Genomic DNA, 21943 nt, shown 5'->3' with positions numbered 1-21943 from the left:
GGACACCCGTTCCCGCCAGCCTCTTCCTGGCGGTGAAAACCGCCAGAAACAGGCTGGCGGGAAGGGGGTCAGAATCCCCAAGGCAGCGCTGCTTGCAGCGCTACCCTGGAGGATTCTCCCAGCCGGGGTAAATCCCGCCGGACCCGGCTGGGCGACCGCGGCTGTACCGCCGCGGTCGGAATGACAAATGAAGCACCGCCAGCCTGTTGGCGGTGCTTCCGTCATTCGCGACCCTGGCGGTCTATGACCGCCAGGGTCGGAATGAGGGCCGTAGTCTCTGCAGGAGCAAACATGTTCTTGAAGGCTTCGAACTGGGTGATGTGTTAATCCTATATTAGTAAAAATGTATTCTTGCTTAAGTAGTTTGTTGTGGAAGAGTGTGAGCCTTCATCCGTGGATCTTGGTAAAGATCACAGCCTGTCATCCATAGGGGCCTAAAATAGGTTCCTGCAGCTTCCATGTTACAGGGTGGTCCCACACATCAGTGGGCCACATCCAGCCTCACGCCTATCAATATATTTGAGATACTGGAGTCTCAGAGCCCTCTGATCACCTGCATAAGGAACCATCATTTTGTGATAAACCACTGACAGTCCTGACTTTGAAAAGCCTATAAGCAGGGCCACTGGAATTGTGCAATTTTTCAGTCTCTGCGTTTTTGCATAATAGTGGATTTGCTGTATTTTCCACTTAATCCATCATTTGCTGCATAATTTGCCAATTTTAACAAAACATTGTTTCTGGCTCAAATAGATCAAAAGTTACTAAAATTGCTGCAGCACATGCTGCTGTGCAGGGGAAGGAACTTCACAAAGGTCGACTGTTCACCTTTAAGTTGCATATTGCACTACTTGGGTGTTAAGCTAGTAGTAATAGAGTGAAACCTTTGTCTAAATAGTATAAAAATGAAAAACAAAATGACCTGATACTATCACAAAATGTGGCGCATTATGCCACATAATTTATATTTTCCTGTTGCCAATTTAGTAAACCCTGGCACATATTTTGGTCATCCCTTGCCACATAGTTCTAGCGCCTCTGCCTACAAGATAGCTCAGTGAGTTAATGAAGCTGCAATACACTGTGTTGAATCTAAACGGGACTGTCTCAGTCTTCGAGCCTTTCAAGACCGATAAAATGAGAAACGTTGATAATACAATGAAATAACCGAACCTATAGCAAAGTACACACAAAACTTTATATTGTTTTATGTGGATATGCAAGCAATGTAATATTTGCTTTTTAAAGTACACTAAGTCAGTGAGCTGTTTCCTGTATTTAATAGCCAGTTCTTTTAGTGGATATCACTTTTGTAAATAATCTGTGCACGACATCGTCTCTCCAACTTTTTACTTAAACGGTCCCATATAAGATACCCTAGATCACACGACGGCGGCCTCCCTTTCTCCCTTGTGCCCTGCACGCCCCTCCTTCCTTTCCCTCCCCTTGATCACCGAACTCCAGGACTCTCCCACAGCACATAGTCCCGGGGCACGCTCGTGCTTGAGGGACCCTGCACATTGCTCTTCCAACCTTTATTACTTTATTGTTTGTAATTAGTTGCGCTTCAGGATTAATTGTCAGAGGGTAACTGCACGTTCGTTGAGCACGAGGCACCCCCTCGTTCCCTCTCGTTTTCTTGGTTCTCGTTGGAATCACTATATATCCGTGGTGTAACGTCGTTTTTCTCCTTACACTAGCTGGCCGCGAGGATGACGCATTGCCATGCTTTGACTGTCATGTTTAGTATTGTGCACTGTAATCTGATTTAAAACTTTTCAATACAATGATTCTGGGCAAACAAAAATAACCTAAATTGAGGCTTGCTAATGACATAAAGATTATGTGGAATTTCTGCTATGTAGCTTGGTTACTTGCCGTTGTTTGAACATGTTAATGGAAGATTTTAGTTCACTAGCTCGACAGAAAATGCGTGTTGCGTTATTTAGGGAGCACTTTGGCGTCCGTATCTAACGGGGTAGTCAGATTTTGTATTCGCACACTGCACAAAACACTGCCAGAAACCCATGCACGGTTATGTATTTCCCCAGTTACCGTGACTCATTCGGAATAACTAATTTGGACTCGAAAGCATCTCCCTGCAGGTGAGGAGTTTCTGTTTTAGAACTGAAACAATTTGTTATGATAGCATCATTCATTTTTTGAGTCTGCGGAGAGCTGTATGTAAAATGATTAGAAATCTTAATTAATCTCCTAAGAGAAGGTCGCAGAGTTCTCCCTGAGACCAGCGTCTTATTTTGAGGCCTCCAGTTGCTTAATTATTGTTGAGGTTTGTCAGACCTGAGCTAGTCGGTTTTTCCCCAGGGTGTAGCTTTATTTTTTATTTTTTATTGAACGTCCCACCACCGTCTTGAGTATATCTCTTGAATGTTTATAACATTACACGCTAATTTATAATGACGATACAAACTTAAATTAACATAGTATTCTAACAGCAAAAGGTTTTGAAGAGCGATGTTGAAATTATGAGACACCCCCTGCATGTCTAGAATTGTTCAAACATCAAGGAATATGTGATGGACAATATAGGTGTTCATCTGCTATTGTTTATAGTGGTTTGAAGGACACCGTTGGCGGCGCTGTGGCAGATTAGGAGTGACCCAGTGGCCCATACCTAAATTTAACAGGTTCGGGAACACCTTGGCCGATTTGGTCAGGTGCTTTTTCGATTCAGAAAAACCAATGCTCAGAGAATACGGAAAACGTCCACTGGAAACGGGAATTCTCAGGTGCTAAAGAACCCTGGTATTGCGAGTGCTATTTTACTTGTAGTGCACACATATAGGTATTGATAGCCCAGACAGAATCATTAAATCTGACCCCAGAATCCCCCCTTGCGACTACTGTAATGACGTCGATAGAGAACAGTTTTATTTCAGTACAAGAGTCCCCCCTCTTCTATTTAGTTCCTCTGAAGAGCATTATTTCTCCTTGCTTTCCACATAGACAAGGTCACAGGAAGCTAATGAAGTAGTGCAATAGCCTCGATTAAACTAGGTTAATCAGGGTGAACTATTTCTAAAGCTCCCAGAGCCCACACTAAATCTCTCCACGCAGGTGGACCTCTTGCAGTCAGAAGCACCTAAGACCAAGGACCGATTGCCTCCGAGTGCGTACTCCCGGCGCTCACAAAGGGCCATGCTCTGAGGATGCTCAGTGAAAAGGTCATCTCACGCTCTTTGTTTAAAACCACCTATAACTCAGGAGATAGTTGTGCACAACAAGCGTTACTCTGTTCTGCATGCTCTTCCTTCGGATAAGGCAGCTTTCCCTCTTTTTTCTGAGTTTTTTAAAGCGCTTGACAGTTGACATATGTGAAAATACAGCTTTGGTAGCTGCTGTCTTATAGTCAGTGCTAAGAAAGTATAGACCCATGATGGATGACCCATTCTACCTAAAGAACCATCCTAGGGTTGGCTGATTCCGTAGTGGATCATTAGGCTGACTGTAGGTGAAGGGTGTTCCATTCTCAAGTTTGTCACCTCACAGAGAACTAAAGGAAATAACTACTGTAGATTTTGGGTCTAAGACTGTAGCTTCTGTATCTCTGGTGAAGAATTTGGTGGATAATTTGCCTGAAGCACATGCAAAGGCATTGCCTAGGTGGTTGTTAATGTTATTGGGTCTCCGGTGACTCTAATGTAGAGGAGAGAGCCCCCTTTTCAGAAATAAGGCATTACTCTTGACTTTGATTTTCAAGGTTTTTCCTTTATGTACAAACTAAAATCATAACACTGGATGGAGAGAAATTATTCAGTGGTAAATTAGGGCATGCATTGGAGAAAGATACTGAGTATGGATGGAACGCAAGTTCTTACAGAGATTCTGCTATACCTATGCCTTTTTATACCACTCAGCGAATTGAAGGAATGCCGTTCCCACAGAAGCCTAAATTTGCCAAGGGTCAGTCTGTAAACGAACGCTCCCAGTAGAGGAGGCAGGGCAGCAGATAGACAGTAGACAGCGCCTCGGGCTTTGGGCAAGAGCAGTGTCTGTGCCTACATTGAATCTCCTTGATAACCCTTTAACATTGTGAGGCAGAAGTTAGTGTCATGTTAGTGGAGTTCCTCTTAAATTGGGAGCTGGTTGTTATCCATCTTCATATTAAAGGGCTTCAGGCAGACATGCAATGCCTAGTTATGTGCTGACAGACATGCATTTTCAGTTCTGAGATATGCAGTTTGGCCTCAGGTTTTCACAAAGACGTGGATTGCCGTCACCACCCTTGCATGGACGCTCAGAATCTGCCAGCAGGCAGTGGTATTAGCACTGCATTCATGTTTTGGACTGGTTGCGGATTTCTCAGAAAATTCTAAAAGTTAAAAGCTACAGCAACCAGAAGTCAACGTTTTATTTACGTAGTGCAGAGCACTTCTCTTATGAAAGTGTAGCCCCCAACAAAAAGAGTTCAGCACAGAAAGATTATTCCTTTACTCTTGCCTGCTATGGTTATGCAAGCTTTCCTGTTACTGAGATTAATAGAATTTACAGTGTCATGAATTCTGTTGGTACCTGAGTTGACACCAAATGTGAGATGTCAGCTGTCACGGAGAGCTAATTTAGTAACTGAAACATTGTGTTGGCTTACTAATTTCCTATTGCTAAAACAGTGTGTTACAGCGTCTTGATTGGTGGCAGTATCACCACATTAAAAGGTAAGGACAGCATCCTTTTGGATTTTTTGTCTTGTGTTAACAAATATTTCCCTGTAAGATTCAGGGCTGCTTTTGGTGACTTTAGTCGCAAAGCAATAGACTTCCCTACATCAGTCTGTTGAAACAAGGAACAATCATGTTGCTCAGTGCCCAGACAGGAATGTATGCACTTCAGGTGTCAACTGATAATACATCTATCATATCCTATAGATGGAGTGGGCTAATTGAATTTGTTCAGAGAAGCAGTGATGATCTAGTATTGGTCAATTGCTAAAGACTTCCGTGTTCAGAGTGCATATTTAGTAGGGAAAAGCAGTACTCAGGGAAATAATGCCAGCACCTTTCAAACTTCTGTGAATTGAGTTGCTATCGAAATGATGCCACAAAAGTTCAAGGTGTGTAGTATCCAGAGGTGGATCTCTTTGCAACTCAACATACATGCTGATTGATCTGCTTGCAAGTGTTTCTGAGAAGATGTTCTCTGTGAGATGCTGTGTTGGGTCCTCCTACTATGATCTGTAGTATGCTTCCAGCCGTTTCCAATAACTCAGATGGTTTTGAACAGGTTCAGGAAGTTTCAATGACATTAAACGTAATACCTCCAGATCCTCCCAAGTGTATCTCATGCACAGATCTCTGGCTTCTCCTCATGAGTAGGTCGGTCAGTTTAGCCTGTTTTTCTGTTGCAGGAGAAAGGCAGTCTCTAGTACCCAGACCTTAGCATATTGCCACTGCATAGTTGGCTCTTGAGAAGTCTAGATTCATGAGAGGTTAAAGTCTTAGTTCCACCCCAGAGTGGTGAACTCTCATCTTAGCCATGTACCTGTCATATATCTTTCCATCTACATCTCCATATATAGTGTAGGAGAGGCTTGACTGGCGGGCTGCAAAACAGGATGTCAATCACTATTTTTCCAGGTCTGATGAGCACAAGATCATCAGTTTTGTCACCCATGGACATGCTGCCAACGACATTCCCGTACTTCACAGGGTGTTGTGAGACAGCCAGCAACACTCTGCCTGAGATAATAATTACATTTTCTACAAAGAGGAGATTGATCACTGAGGTGTGGGTGTCTTTTAGGTGTTTTTTTAAGTGGTCACATGTCCTTAATCTTCATATGTTTTCAAAAGCTATCTGATGCCAGAGCCAGAAACATGGCGGTGCCACTCTTCCCTGCGGCAGTTCATGAAACGCTTTTGTGGCCCTACCCTGTATCTGAGAATGTTTCAAAGATAAGTCTTTCAAAGGAACACAGTATCCATCACCACCTACATTACCAAAGGTGTCTAATCTTTCCTTTTGTCTAGCCTTTATCGTTTATATTCAGTTTGTAAAGGATCTACTGGACTATTTAATTTACTTATAAGTCCCTAGTAGAGGCCCAGGGCCTGTAGAATAAATGCTACTAGTGGGCTTGCAGCACTGATTGTGCCACCCACTTAAGTAGCCCCTTAACCTTGTGTCAGGCCTGCCATTGCAAGGCCTGTGTGTGCAGTTTCACTGCCAGTTCGACTTGACATTTAAAAGTACTTGCCAAGCCTAAAACTCCCCTTTTTCTACATATAAGACACCCCTAAGGTATACTCTAGACAACCCATAGGGCAGGGTGCTGTGTAGGCAAAAGGCAGGGCATATATCTATGTAGTTTACATGTCCTGGTAGTGTAAAACTCCTAAATTAGTTTTTACACTGCTGTGAGACCTGCTCCCTTCATAGGCTAACATTGGGGCTGCCCTCATACATTGTTTGAGAGATAGCTGCTGATCTGGAAGGAGTAGGAAGGTTATATTTAGTATGGCCAGGATGGGGATACAAAATCTTGCTGACTGGTGAAGTTGGATTTAATTTTACTATTTTAGAAACACCACTTTTAGAAAGTGAGCATTTTTCTGCACTTAAGTCTTTCTGTACCTTACAGTCCACGTCTGGCTGGGTTTAGTTGACAGCTCCTTGTGCATTCACTCAGACACACCCCAAACACAGGATACTCAGCCTCACTTGCATACATCTGCATTTTGAATGGGTCTTCCTGGGCTGGGAGGGTGGAGGGCCTGCCCTCACACAAAGGACTGCCACACCCCCTACTGGGACCCTGGCAGACAGGATTGAACTGAAAGGGAACCTGGTGCACTTTTAAGCCACTCTTTGAAGTCTCCCCCACTTCAAAGGCTCATTTGGATATTTAAACAGGGCCTCTGCCCCTACCAACTCAGACACTTCCTGGAGAAAAAACTTGAACCAGAATCTGCATCCTGCCCAGAAGAACTGCTTGGCTGCCCAAAGGACTCACCTGGCTGTTTTCTGTGCATAACTGCTGCCTTGCTGTTGCCCTGCTGCCTTGCTGCTCTCTGGCTGAGGTGAAGAAATGCTCTCCATGGGCTTGGATAGAGCTTGCCTCCTGTTCCCTGAAGTCTCAGGACCAAAAAGACTTCACCTCTACAAGAAGGACTCCTTGTGCTGCAAAATTCGATGCACAGCCTGCCAGAAATGACGCACAGCCTGCCAAAAATGATGCACAGCCTGCACCATGGTGAAATTTTCACCGCACACTGAACCGGATCGACGCAGCCCGACTTCGCAACGAGAACATCAACGCAGTGCCAGCGTAGCAACCAGAAATTCAACGCACGGCCCACTGAATCGACGCACAACTGAGCCAGAACGATGCAGCCCGACTTCCAGAGAGGAATCGACAAAACTCAACGCAATGCCCACTGGATCGACGCAACTCCTGTGACTTCGTCCTGCCAGCGCAGGAAATCCTCGGGGCATCTGAAAACCCCGCAAACCGAAGAGGATCCACGACCGAGCGCCAGAAATCGACGCACAGCCGTCCCTGCATGAAAACTAAACGATGCATCGCCGTGTGCAGCCGAGAAATCAACACACACCCCTTTTTTTCCACGCAACTCCTCCTCTGCGGTTCTTTGCAGAGATTTTTCACTTGAACCAGGTATTTAGTGCTTGAAAGAGACTTTGTTTGCTTTTAAAAGACTTAAGACACTTTATATCACGTTTCAGTGATATCTCAACATTTACTTATTGCATCTTTAATCGTTTTGACCTGCATTTATCCAGATAAATATTATATCTTTTTCTAAACACTGTGTGGTGTATTTTTGTGGTGCTATATGGTGTTACTGTATGATTTATCGCACACATACTTTACATATTCCCTTCTAAGTTAAGCCTGCCTGCTCAGTGCCAAGCTACCAGAGGGTGGGGCACAGGATAATTTGGTTTGTGTGTGACTCACACTGACTAGACTGAGGGTCCTTGCCTGGACAGGGGGTAACCTGCCGGCCAACCAAAGACCCCATTTCTAACACTGGACAAACTCACCCATTCAACACGTATTTTTGTAGAAATTCTCAGGTGTCCCCTTGTTTACATTTGCTTCTAAAAGGTATTAGTTTTTGACTCAGAGTCTGGTCTCACTATCTTAATAGATCAAGCTTTGCATCATAACCTATGGATATTTTCTCTGATCCACCACAGTAATGCCCTGGTAAAGTACCCTTGACACAAAGCAGTGCAACGTGTTTTTTGAGGCGAGACAAGAATACCTTTCCACCTCAAAACACCTTTTGCTCTGAAGAGTAAGTATGTGGAAAAGTATGCATCGCTTTGTGTCACTTTGCACTGTCCCACATCATTCAAAATTATTTTTACCCAGTGTCTTTATATTTACAGTTTGGGATTGACAGTGGTGGTAAAAGGAAATTGCTGTTTCAGTGCTTAGCCCTACCCTTCTATTTTTCTATTGGTGGTTTATTTAAATTTGGACATTTATAATGTGTTTTTTAATACACATTACTTTCTTTTTATTTCTTTGAGAGTTGCCCTCTTACACTATTATGGCCTTTACTATTGTAGTATTCTCTCAGGATTTGTAAGTGCAGTGGTCTCCAGAGAACATATAGAGTTTGATAGAACTTAAAATGTAAATCATTGTTTAAGAGAACACTGTCAAACCACAAATTTCTGAATGCTGGTAAATAGAATTTCTGATGTTTTTGACTCCCAGTTCTGGCTGGCGTATAATAGAGTTTGCCATTCGTTTTCATTACAGAAGATATATTTGCTTTTTTTCATAGAAGAACTAGTCTACTAAAACACCTCTCAAGTACTTTATTGATTGCTATTTGACCTAATATAACTGCTTTGAGTACAGTTACTGTGTCAACCAGATCTATTGTCAATATACAAAGATTTTTCCTAATCCCACATGCTCTCCCAGAACCATAGAGCATACAGATGTTTTTGTGCAGGATTAGTCAAGGAGGCAACAGAACACTCATTTTCTTTCAGATTTTAATGATATGGGAAAGATAAGGCATTATGAGAAATATAGTACTAACACTCCTTTCGCTTAGTGCACTTAGACATTCGCTGTGACTTCCAAACATTTGAATTATTCTCTCATAATTGATGTCATTTTAGGAGTGTCGAATTTTGAAAAGCATATTTAACATTGGTATTTGTTTCCAGTTCCAGAGTACCTCATGGAGGCTTTGCCTTCATTATGGGAGGCAGTGGATTGCAGAATTTCACAATAGCTGCTGTGCCCTACACTCCGAACCTGCTTCCCACCTCAAGTACATGGTATGTGAAGGAGTCTTGTGTCCATTCATCCAGAAGACTATTAAAGGAATTGCGTTATTTTCAACTAATTTTTGTGCATTTCAAGAACCTATATACAGAATAACTTACTTGAGAAAACACCTTTCATATCTCACAAAATATATTTAGAATACTTTTAAAGAAGAAAACAACTGAGGTTATACTCAAAAAGTCTAGTATTGATATTTCATCTATGTGCACATATTTTTCCCCCCCTATGTTTTGTGTTCAATTAATTAGCGCTGTTTGTAACTACCAAACATCAGGGACGTAGATCTGGGGAGGAGGTTTGGGGTGTTGCGCCCCCCAAAAAAATTATCTGTACTAAATAAGTGGGTAGAAGTGCTTTCATATGGGTAATGTGGAATGATTGTCGGATTTCACCTGTGGTTTTTACATGCCCTTACTGACAAAAACACACACACTCTCTGCTATGTTTTGAAGTGCTTAAAAAAAGTTTAGTAGATTGAAAAATATTAAGTTTTGTGTACACCTAAAAATACGCATTCCTCTGACTTTTCACTGCCACTTAAGCCCCAGCGTTTTCTAGAAATATGAGTTGTAAGAGGGACTCGGGTTTGGCATGAATGTAGGTTTATCTAGTGTGAGATAGGGCCTCCTTTGACTCGGTATCAGACACTTTTGCCTGGAAAATGATGTGGTTTCAAACTGTAAGTGCCACGGGACCCTGGTAAACAGTTTCCCAGGGTCAGATCTCCTTCTCCAAAACTGTACTATATTTTGCACATCAGCCACCCTTGTAAGTCCCTAGTAAATGGCACCCCTGGTATCTAGGGCATGGGTACTGAAGAGGACCCCCCAGAGCTGCAGCACCAATTGTGCCACTCTGAGAGGCCTCACACCAACCTCATGCAGACTGCCATTGCAAGTGTATGACAAGGTGTTCTTAAAAGTTGCAAACTTGACATGGCATTCATCAAGAGTGCCCTGTCCACTGACACTGCATGCAGTATAGGTAAGTAAGGGTGCACTATAATGCATGAGGGGGCATATGTGTGCATGAGCCAATATGCCACTACTGTGTCTTTCCAGAACCTTAAGACATAGTAAGTGTGAGGAAGCCATAGCAAATACATGTCCCGGATACTGGTCATTACCAGTTCCTCAGCTACATGATGGCCTCTCTGAATACTGGGTTGTTTGGTATCAAACAACTCAGAATAGTAAACCCACACTGATGTCAGTGCTGGATTTATTATAAAGTGTATCCAAAGGGCACCTTAGAGGCGCCCCCTGCAAAACCTAACAGCTCTGGCATGGCCTTGTGCTGGTCTTAGCCAGGCTGCCACAACCAGACAGGAGTCTGGACTCCTGGGGTTAGAGCAACTGCTCTCAGGAGCCAGAACAAAGCCTTTCCTATATGGAAGTGTTACACCTCCTCCCTCAGACAGGCACCCTGCACCAGCTGTTAGCTTCAAAGGCTTTAGTGTCTTTTAAATCTGAACTCTGCTGCTAGCAGCAGATGGCCGCCCATCGGTTCCCCCCCCACCCCCACACTTTGAGCAGGAAAACCTGTGGGAAAACTTAGCCAGAGTATGATAAGTGGCCATTCCCAGCCTGCACAACCCCTCAGGTGTAGCAGGTGAGATGAGCACTACGTTTCACTTTTCTCCATCTTGGATGTTAGGAAAATAGCCAATCAGGGTTAGGAATTTCACCCCTTCCCACAGGAAATGGTTCCTTAGTGTATGCAGCCAACCTAAGGTAGGTGGCCACTACCAGGTGCTCCCCCTAACACCCATTAAATGCAGTACTTAGTGGGCATCCCTAGACCTACAAATCCGATTTGACAGTCACAAGAAGACCAGGAACAAAGAAGTCCAGAGGCGCGAGAACAGAAGTCCTGCTCCACCAAGAAAAAGGCACCAACCCCTGCCTGCTGCTCCTAGTACTCGACAATCACTGCTGAGGTGTCGCCTAGAAACCTGATGGACTTGACAAAACCTCCGAGCACCTCCAGCCTTCTGAAAATCGCCCAGAACCTCCCTGAAGGTACCACTCTCCTGCAGCCTACAAGCAAGGAACCAGTGAAGTCCAGTTTACTGACCAGACGCTGACCAACAAACCAGACCCAGCAGTATGACCAAAATCCAAACAACAGATCCAAAGGACAGAACCTACCAGTGTGCCAAGTTTGGTGGCACTGCGACTTTCAGGGCCTGAGACGCCTCATTGCCAGTGGTAGAGGACCCCCAGCGTAGGACACCAAGAAGGAAAGTCCACTCCAGACTTTCAAATGCCCAGAAGCAAGCACCAGTCAAGGAACTTTAGAATACCCAAGAATCACCTCCCAAAGTGGCCCTCTTGATTTGCAGTCTATCCTCCAAGTGATCTGCTCCTGGCTTCAAGAACCCTCTCATGCTTGACTTTTGACTGACCTCTGTGCTCTGCACCCAGCCTCCCTGGCCCATTCATCGGAAAACCATCTGTGCTGTAGAGGTCCCTAACCCCTTGCGACCTCTACAGTCCAAGGGGACCCACCAGACTTACCTTTAAGTTCATCTATGCGGTGTGTTTCCAACTGATACCCTTCTTGATTGTACACCAGCACCAATACTTTCAGCTACTGCTCCCACTTAACCCGGGAGCCGCCCGTACTTCTCCAGCTGTCCCACAGGACATCTGACGACCTCAACCTAAAATTAGAAGGTGACAATTGTAAGATTAGTGCCAGATTTTATATGCAATTTTAAAGTTTTCCCCAATCATTCCTATGGTGCGTAATTACGCAGAAAAAGCATCTATTTTCTAGACTTAGAAAAATAATAACAAAAGAAGTGCGTACTGGATATTGATGATCTTGATCTTAAACATTTAAAAAAATCTGAAGTATTTTTGTAAATTGGTCTTGATTTATTCTTCCAAGTGTGTGTCCACATTTATTGATACTGTGAGTACAACAAATGCTTAGCACATCTCCTAGATAAGCCTAACTGCGCACCCACAGTACCACAAAAACAGAGCATTAGGTGGTCTGCTCTTTACCTTTGGATACCAAGGTGGGGTTGCTTGGACTCTCTGCACAGTGCACATCTTTATCGTACACTATATAGAGAGCCAGCCTCCTACATCAGGACTAGTATAATAGTCTAATTTAAAAGGTACTAGTCAACCAGAATAATTTGTTGTGGTAGCCACTACAGGACTCCGGAACATGGTACCTGTGTCTTGAAAATGACTTAGAAAAACAATTAAGTGGTGCACCGTTTGCACACCTTGAGCCTAAGGGGCCGGATTTAGGGGGATGTGGGGGGTTAGGGACAGGGTCTGCTATGGGCAACATGTTGTGGCAGCCAGTATAGGACTTGTGGGCTTGGTTGTTACTATAATGCATTGTAGGAGCACATATAGAAGTTGATAACAGATTTTAGTCACAATATAAATCATTCAGTGGTGGTGTTACACTCATTTCACCAATTCTGGTGCGTTCTTAGGCGATGTTACCAGGTGAAAAATGCTGTCCCTTTGCTGGGATTTGATGAACCATGTTTGTGACAAAATGTTTTCGTTCATGATTTTCTCATAGAGGATATTGAAGGTTCTCCAGAAGCTGAAATGAGAGCACATTTTCTATAAGTTCACACTATCTGCCTCCGCCATCTGAGACTAAAGTGTGATATTCTAAGTAAAACTTGTACTTCAAGCAGCAGCAGCCTGTCAGTTGATTCCTGGATTCCTACTGTAGCTTCCCACAGTGTTTTAAAAAACAATCAGAACCCTAGCATTCTGTGTTTATGACTAAATTGTGTCATACCTGAACAGCACCTTGATGAAATCAAATCTATAAAACTGTATGCATTTCCATCAGGGGCGACTGCAGTAAAGGAACAAAATAAGGGGGTTCTTCTTTTGTCATAGACGTTATGGTTAGTGCATTAGAAAGCTAAAACGAGGACACATTTTCAGTGAGTTCTCAAATTTATTTCTCTTCTATGTTAATACAAAGTTCAGACATGCAGAGAAAAACGTATTTCCAACACCAGCATCAGTCATTCGATTAAAATCCTAGTAATCAACTGAAGCTTTGTCACAGAGTTCTAGTGAACAAGTAGCACTCTAACAGTATGCATTTATAGCAAATGTTAGGCACTTTTGAATGCCATTTTGTTGGAATAGGAGCTGTTGAAGTTTAAGCCTTTCCTGATAAGTAGGCTGAAGTAAATACACATTGAGATGTTAATGTCAGTATGGTCCAGTTAGTTAAAAATGTGAGGGGAGGTATCGGTGTTTAGTAATTTGAGGTGAAATGTACTTTTCAAAGAACTGAAACCTGTATATATATATATATATATATATATATATATATATATATATATATATATATATGTTCGATGGCATGTGTAGCTGCAGATACACATGCTTTGCACATCCCGCCATCTAGTGTTGGGCTCGGAGTGTTACAAGTTGTTTTTCTTCGAAGAAGTCTTTTCGAGTCACGAGATCGAGGGACTCCTCCCCTTTCGGCTCCATTGGGCATGGGCGTCGACTCCATCTTAGATTGTTTTCTTTCCGCCATCGGGTTCGGACGTGTTCCTTTTCGCTCCGCGTTTCGGTTCGGAAAGATAGTTAGAATCTCAGAAAATTCGACGGTATTGTTTGCGTTCAGTATCGGGTTAGTTACAAAAGATCGACACTGAATTTTGAAGAGCTCCGGTGGCCCTTCGGGGTTTACGATCCCCCGTCGGGGCCTGGTCGGCCCGACCACGTGTCTCTTCAAGGCTAATGGAACGGACCCCATTCCGCTTCTGCCCCAAATGTCACAACAAGTATCCTTATACAGATCAGCATCTGGTCTGTAACTTGTGTTTGTCTCCAGAACACAAAGAAGATACTTGTGAAGCCTGTCGAGCGTTTCGGTCGAGGAGGACATTAAGAGACCGAAGAGCGAGAAGACTACAGATGGCGTCGGCGCCGACAGGACAAAAACACTTAGAGGAGGAAGAAGAAACCTTCTCCATCGAGGATTTGGACTCAGACGAGGTCGATCCCGAACAGATGCCGAAAACCGTGAGTAAGACGTCGACACACAAAACTCACGGAAAGACCACTAAAGCCCAGGGGACGCCACCGCCAGCAGGCCATGGCTTAACCTGAAAAATAGGTGACCGATCATCGGCACCGAAAAAGGGCACGCATGTGTCGAAGACATCCGACTCCAGTCGAGATACCGGCACAGAGCAGACTCGACCCCGAGACAGCGGGTCAGAGCAAGTTCGGCACCGAGAGGGCTGCACCGAGAGACCGGAACGCCGAAAATTAAAAAAGTGTTGTCTTAGCCGAAAAAGACTGTCGAAAAAGTTTCCATTCCGAAACATCCGGCCTCGGAACTCAGAGAAGGCTCCACATCCAAAAGGACACAGGGGAAGATAAGTACTCTTCCCCCAATTAGGATGAAAAGAAGACTTGACTTTGAAGAAAAAGACAAGCAGCCACAGGCAAAGGTGGCAAGACTAGTAACCCCGCCACCATCTCCACCACGCTCAATGCACACATCACCGGTAGCCACTCCACCACTGATGCAGTCCCCAACTCATACTGGAATGAGTCAGGATGATCCCGACGCATGGGATCTTTATGATGCGCCAGTATCAGATACCAGACCAGACTGTTATCCAGCGAGACCGTCGCCACCTGAGGACAGTACAGCCTACACACAGGTGGTGTCAAGAGCAGCGGCGTTTCATAATGTCACCCTGCATGCAGAGCCTATTGAGGATGACTTTTTATTTAACACACTTTCCTCCACACATAGCCAATACCAAAGTCTCCCTATGCTACCTGGAATGCTAAAACACTCCAAACAGGTGTTTCAGGAGCCTGTGAAGGGCAGGCCATAACTCCAAGGGTGGAGAAGAAATACAAGCCACCGCCAACAGACCCTGTATACATCACGCAGCAATTAACACCAGACTCTGTGGTAGTAGGGGCAGCTCGCAAGAGAGCGAACTCACACACCTCAGGAGACGCACCACCTCCAGACAAGGAGAGTCGCAAGTTCGACGCTGCAGGGAAAAGGGTTGCAGCACAAGCGGCCAACCAATGGCGCATTGCCAACTCACAGGCATTGCTGCCGAGATATGATAGGGCTCATTGGGATGAAATGCAACATTTCATTGAACACTTGCCCAAAGAGTTCCAAAAAAGGGCACAACAGGTGGTGGAGGAAGGACAGAGTATCTCGAACAATCAGATACGCTCGGCAATGGATGCAGCAGATACAGCTGCTAGGACAGTAAATACAGCAGTGACCATAAGGAGACACGCATGGCTGCGTACATCAGGATTCAAGCCGGAAATACAACAAGCTGTGCTGAGTATGCCATTTAACGGACAGCAGTTGTTTGGGCCGGAGGTGGACACTGCTATCGAAAAACTTAAAAAGGACACTGATACGGCCAAAGCCATGGGCGCACTCTACTCCCCACAGAGCAGAGGCACATTTCGTAAAACACAGTTTCGAGGGGGGTTTTGAGGACAAAGCACAGAACCCACAACCTCACAAACAAGGCCCACTTATCAGAGTCAATATCAGCGGGGAAGTTTTCGGGGCAATATAGAGGGGGCCAATTCCAAAAGAGTAGAGGGAAGTTCCAAAGTCCCAAAACTCCTCAAAACAAGCAGTGACTTCGTCACAAATCCCCAACACATAACACCTGTGGGGGGGGAGACCAACCAAGTTCTACAAACATTGGGAGGAAATAACAACAGACACTTGGGTCCTAGCAATTATCCAGCATGGTTATTGCATAAAATTTCACAAATTCCCTCCAAATGTCCCACCGAAAACACACAATATGTCAAAACACATGGATCTTCTAGAACTAGAGGTCCAAGCGTTGTTACAAAAAAATGCAATAGAACTGGTACCAATTCATCAGAGAGTATCAGGAGTTTACTCGCTGTACTTTCTCATACCCAAAAAGGACAAAACTCTAAGACCTATATTAGATCTCAGAACATTAAATACCTACACCAAATCAGATCACTTTCACATGGTGACATTACAGGACGTAATCCCATTGCTCAAACAACAAGACTACATGACAACACTAGACCTAAAGGATGCATACTTCCATATACCGATACATCCTTCACACACAAAGTACTTAAGGTTTGTATTCCAAGGGGTACATTACCAATTCAAAGTGTTGCCATTCGGGATAACAACTGCGCCAAGAGTTTTTACAAAATGCCTGGCAGTAGTGGCTGCACATATCAGGAGGCAGCAAATACCTAGACGATTGGTTAATCAAAACCAACACGCAAGAACGGTGTTCACAACACACAAAGTACGTCATAGAAACCCTCCACAAACTAGGTTTCTCACTCAACTACACAAAGTCACACCTTCAGCCGTGTCAAACACAGCAATACTTAGGGGCGACTATCAACACAACAAAAGGGATTGTCACTTTAAGTCCACAAAGGGTACAGGCATTTCACAATGTAATCCAGGACATGTATCCATAACAAAAGATATAAGTCAAGATGGTGATGAAACTACTAGGCATGATGTCCTCATGCATAGCCATTGTCCCAAACGCAAGGTTGCACATGCGGCCATTACAACAGTGCCTAGCATCACAATGGTCACAGGCACAGGGTCAACTTCTAGATCTAGTGTTGATAGACCGCCAAACATACACCTCGCTTCAATGGTGGAACAATATAAATTTAAACCAAGGGCGGCCTTTCCAAGACCCAGTGCCTCAATACGTAATAACAACAGATGCCTCCATGATAGGGTGGGGAGCACACCTCAATCAACACAACATCCAAGGACAACGGGACACTCAGCAGAGACAGTTTCACATAAATCACTTAGAACTACTGGCAGTATTTCTAGCATTTCAACCCATAATAAGCCACAAACACATTCTTGTCAAAACAGACAAAATGACAACGATGTATTATCTGAACAAACAGGGAGGAACACACTCGACACAGTTGTGTCTCCTGGCACAGAGAATATGGCATTGGGTGATTCACAACCACATTCGCCTAATAGCACAGTTTATTCCAGGAATTCAGAATCAGTTAGCAGACAATCTCTCTCGGGATCACCAACAGATCCACGAATGGGAGATTCACCCCCAAATACTAAACACTTACTTCCAAAGATGGGGAACACCACAAATAGACCTATTTGCAAAAAAACAAAACGCAAAATGCCAAAACTTCACATCCAGGTACCCACAAGATCAATCTCAGGGCAATGCGTTATGGATGAGCTGGTCAGGGATATTTGCATACGCTTTTCCCCCTCTCCCACTCCTTCCGTATCTAGTAAACAAATTGAGTCAAAACAAACTCATACTAATAGCACCAACCTGGGCAAGACAACCTTGGTACACAACACTACTAGACCTCTCAGTAGTGCCTCATATCAAGCTTCCAAACAGACCAGATCTGTTAACTCAACACAAACAACAGATCAGGCATCCAAATCCAGCATCACTGAATCTAGCAATTTGGCTCCTGAAGTCTTAGAATTCAGACATCTAGACCTTACACAGGAATGTATGGAGGTCATAAAACAAGCAAGGAAACCAACCACAAGACATTGCTATGCAAATAAGTGGAAAAGATTTGTTTATTATTGCCATAATAATCAAATTCAGCCATAAAACGCATCTGCTAAAGACATCGTAAGCTACTTACTGCATTTACAAAAGTCAAAACTAGCTTTTTCATCCATTAAAATACATCTTACCGCAATTTCAGCTTATCTGCAAATTACGCACTCAACTTCATTATTTAGGATCCCAGTCATAAAAGCATTTATGGAGGGCCTAAAGAGAATTATTCCACCAAGAACGCCACCAGTTCCTTCGTGGAACCTTAACATTGTCTTAACACGACTCATGGGTCCACCTTTTGAACCCATGCACTCATGTGAGATACAGTACTTAACATGGAAAGTAGCGTTTCTCATTGCCATCACATCTCTAACAAGAGTAAGTGAAATACAGGCATTTACCATACAAGAACCCTTTATTCAGATACACAAGCATAAAGTAGTTTTACAAACTAATCCAAAGTTCTTACCAAAAGTGATATCACCGTTTCACTTAAATCAAACAGTAGAACAACCAGTGTTCTTTCCAGAACCAGATTCTGTAGCTGAAAGAGCACTACATACATTAGACATCAAAAGAGCTTTAATGTACTACTTTGATAGAACAAAACAAATACGGAAAACAAAACAACTATTCGTTGCTTTTCAAAAACCTCATACAGGAAATCCAATATCCAAACAAGGCATTGCCAGATGGATAGTTAAATGTATTCAAACCTGTTATCTCAAAGCAAAAAGAGAACTGCCTATAACACCAAAGGCACATTCAACTAGGAAGAAAGGTGCTACTATGGCCTTTCTAGGAAACATTCCAATGACTGAAATATGTAAGGCAGCCACATGGTCTACGCCTCATACATTCACCAAACATTACTGCGTGGATGTGTTAACAACACAACAAGCCACAGTAGGACAAGCAGTACTACGAACTTTATTTCAAACAACTTCAACTCCTACAGGCTGAGCCACCGCTTTTGGGGAGATAACTGCTTACTAGTCTATGCAAAGCATGTGTATCTGAAGCTACACATGCCATCAAACGGAAAATGTCACTTACCCAGTGTACATCTGTTCGTGGCATGAGATGCTGCAGATTCACATGCGCCCACCCGCCTCCCCGGGAGCCTGTAGCCGTTTCGAAGTTGATCTTGAACATTTGTAAATTTGTAAACATATTACTTTAAACCACATTATGTACATACATATTTACTCCATTGCATGGGCACTATTACTATAATACACAACTCCTACCTCACCCTCTGTGGGGAAAACAATCTAAGATGGAGTCGACGCCCATGTGCAATGGAGCCGAAAGGGGAGGAGTCCCTCGATCTCATGACTCGAAAAGACTTCTTCGAAGAAAAGCAACTTGTAACACTCCGAGCCCAACACTAGATGGCAGGATGTGCAAAGCATGTGAATCTGCAGCGTCTCATGCCACGAGCAGATGTACACTGGGTAAGTGACATTTTCCATATATATATATATATATATGTTCGGTGGCATGTGTAGCTGCAGATACACATGCTGTGCACATCCCGCCATCCCCCTTTTCACATCAGTTTACTCAGCCTACCCATTTTCTCTCAACATCTCCTTAATTTTAAAATAGTTTTGGCAGGTAATTATGTATGTGTGTGTCTGGAGTCCTGGCAATTAAAACTCTAAAATCTTTTTTGCTTTGTTTTTATAGAGATATATATATATATATATATATATATATGTGTGTGTACATAGATATATATATATTTGTATTACCTAGTGACAGTCAACACTAGCTAGTTCTAGTTAGAACCTAGGTACTATAGAAATAGTAGTTTTGGCAGGCAACTATGTATGTGTGTGTGTGTGTATGTCTCTGGAGTGCTGGCATTTGAAACTCAAGTCTTTTTTGCTTTGTTTTATTTATATATATATATATATATATATATATATATATATATATATACATACTCACACACACACACACACGTGTTTGTGTGTGTGTGCATATATATGTGTGTGTGTGTGTGTATATATATATATATATATATATATATATATAACATGCAAAGATATCAAACTTTTGATGGTCGCTACTGTGATATCAAAGATCGCATTACGTGCGATACGGAATTTGTGGTTTATGTTGTTGAATGTGGATGCCACAAAAATACATTGGCAGTACTATCCACAAGCTAAAAATCAGATTTTTACAACACTTTAGAGCCATTAAAAATCAAGATAGAACATATCCCCTGGCCAAACATTTTTGGGATACATACAAAGGTGATTCCAGTACATTATCATTTTATGGCATTAAATCCATTAAAAACAATCCCAGAGCCGGTGATAGAACATTGGAGCTCAGACAAATGGAATCGAAGATGATCCTATTATTAGGTTCTGAATCGCCTTGGGGACACAATCTTGATGCATGTCCATCTTAGATCAAATATTGTAATTTTATTGCACTCGTTTAATATCAGGAGAGAGATCTAGGGTGTTGGGAAAATTTTGTTTATACATAACTGTGGATAGAACATTATCTCTATAACTGCCTTTTATAAGGGGTGATTTCAATGATATAATTGCCATCAGTGATTTTACAGATATTTTAGGAACATATTTTTGTCTCTAATAGATGTTTAATGAAAAAAATGTCTTAAAAAATATTATTTATTTTTTATATTTTTCTGGAATTTTTCCCTCCTTAGAATTCATTATCTATAGAAGAGTGATAATACATATACACATTTTTTATTATAAATCATTCATCACCATTTTGCACTATTTATAGACACCTTATTTAATATAGGAATATTTTTGTCTTATTAGCACATTGCACTTTAGTCAGTGGCCTCTTTCCTATTCTATTTCAACACATGCATTAATCAGGAAACTCACAGTATAGATTTAAATAGTGAAGATTTAATCTATAAAATACATATATTGCTTTCTGGATATCCATGTAACATATCGTGATACAATAAGGTATATATATTTTTGGTCCAATGAACTTACTGATCATACATAGGGGATAAAGCATATGTTGATAGTGAAGTGGTAAACTACACAAAAGCTTAAATTCTAATTGGGGTCAAGTTTGCTATTGTATAAAGTTACGCATATGAGGTATAATTGACATTATATAATTGGTTTCAAATTTTGAATTTAATAATGAATAAGATTAAATTTATTGTAAATTATAACCACATTGGATGTTATTTTTGCATTTAATTGTAGGATATTAGTTATCGTGCTGATTGGTTTATATGTATTAACTAACCTCTTATAACTAACTATTTATAACATTTTACAGCATTTTGCAACATTTATAATAATTTTAATATTTGAAATATTTATTTTAAAAAAAACAGATTGGAAAATATATCTTATACATATTTGATTAATTAGAGCGATGGATGTTGATCAGAAAAATTAATGATATTGGTTTAAATTATGTATCAACATATAATTTTATACTCACAATATTTAGTCAATGATTTTCGCTGGATCCAATTATTTGTATTATATACTCAGGAAATATATGTGATATATATATTTATACCATTGAAAGCAATTCGTGAAAAGATTGTAGAGCTAGAACTTTAGGCTCTTGCATGTGTTAAGATGGCCGCTGCAGTAGTTTACACTAGAATGCTATGAAAACAAATGATGGATTTTAACTTGTATATATATGGTGCTGGCTTGTAGGCCAGATTTGTCCAGTAGAAGGCGTTCTGCCGAAACGCGTTGACATCTCACTTCAGGACTCTGTGAAACCTTTACAAGAAATAAATTTGATGAATTCAATCCGGCATTGTTGAATACAACTTTGTTCGAGTGGTAGGGATTTAATCAACGGGATTGGTGCAGCCGTCAGATGGTTATCGTTCCATCTGTTGAAGATTATATATATACATGTGTGTGTGTGTGTGTATTACCTAGTGGCAGTCGACACTAGCTAGTTCTAGTTAGAACCTAGGTACTATAGAAAGAGTGTTTTCTGTTTTGCTAATAACTTTGATGCCTTTTGCGGAATCTCCTCATACTTTCCCC

The 21943-nt window shown here is 42.2% G+C and overlaps 1 protein-coding gene across 2 annotated transcripts in view; it reads left to right on the top strand.

Moving 5' to 3' along the window:
• The window catches only part of HACE1 (HECT domain and ankyrin repeat containing E3 ubiquitin protein ligase 1), a 299062-nt gene that overhangs the window by 265792 nt on the left and 11327 nt on the right, over positions 1 to 21943 (top strand). For both annotated transcript variants that reach the window (XM_069235476.1, XM_069235475.1), the window contains exon 23: positions 9172 to 9285. In XM_069235476.1, coding sequence (XP_069091577.1) covers positions 9172 to 9285 — 114 coding nt within the window. The remainder of the gene's footprint in view (positions 1 to 9171; positions 9286 to 21943) is intronic.

This window comes from Pleurodeles waltl, chromosome 5 (assembly GCF_031143425.1).
Source record: "Pleurodeles waltl isolate 20211129_DDA chromosome 5, aPleWal1.hap1.20221129, whole genome shotgun sequence".
Classification (NCBI taxonomy): Eukaryota; Metazoa; Chordata; class Amphibia; order Caudata; family Salamandridae; genus Pleurodeles; species Pleurodeles waltl.
The sequence above is the reverse complement of the archived record's forward strand: the minus strand, read 5'-3'. Positions and strand labels throughout refer to the sequence as shown.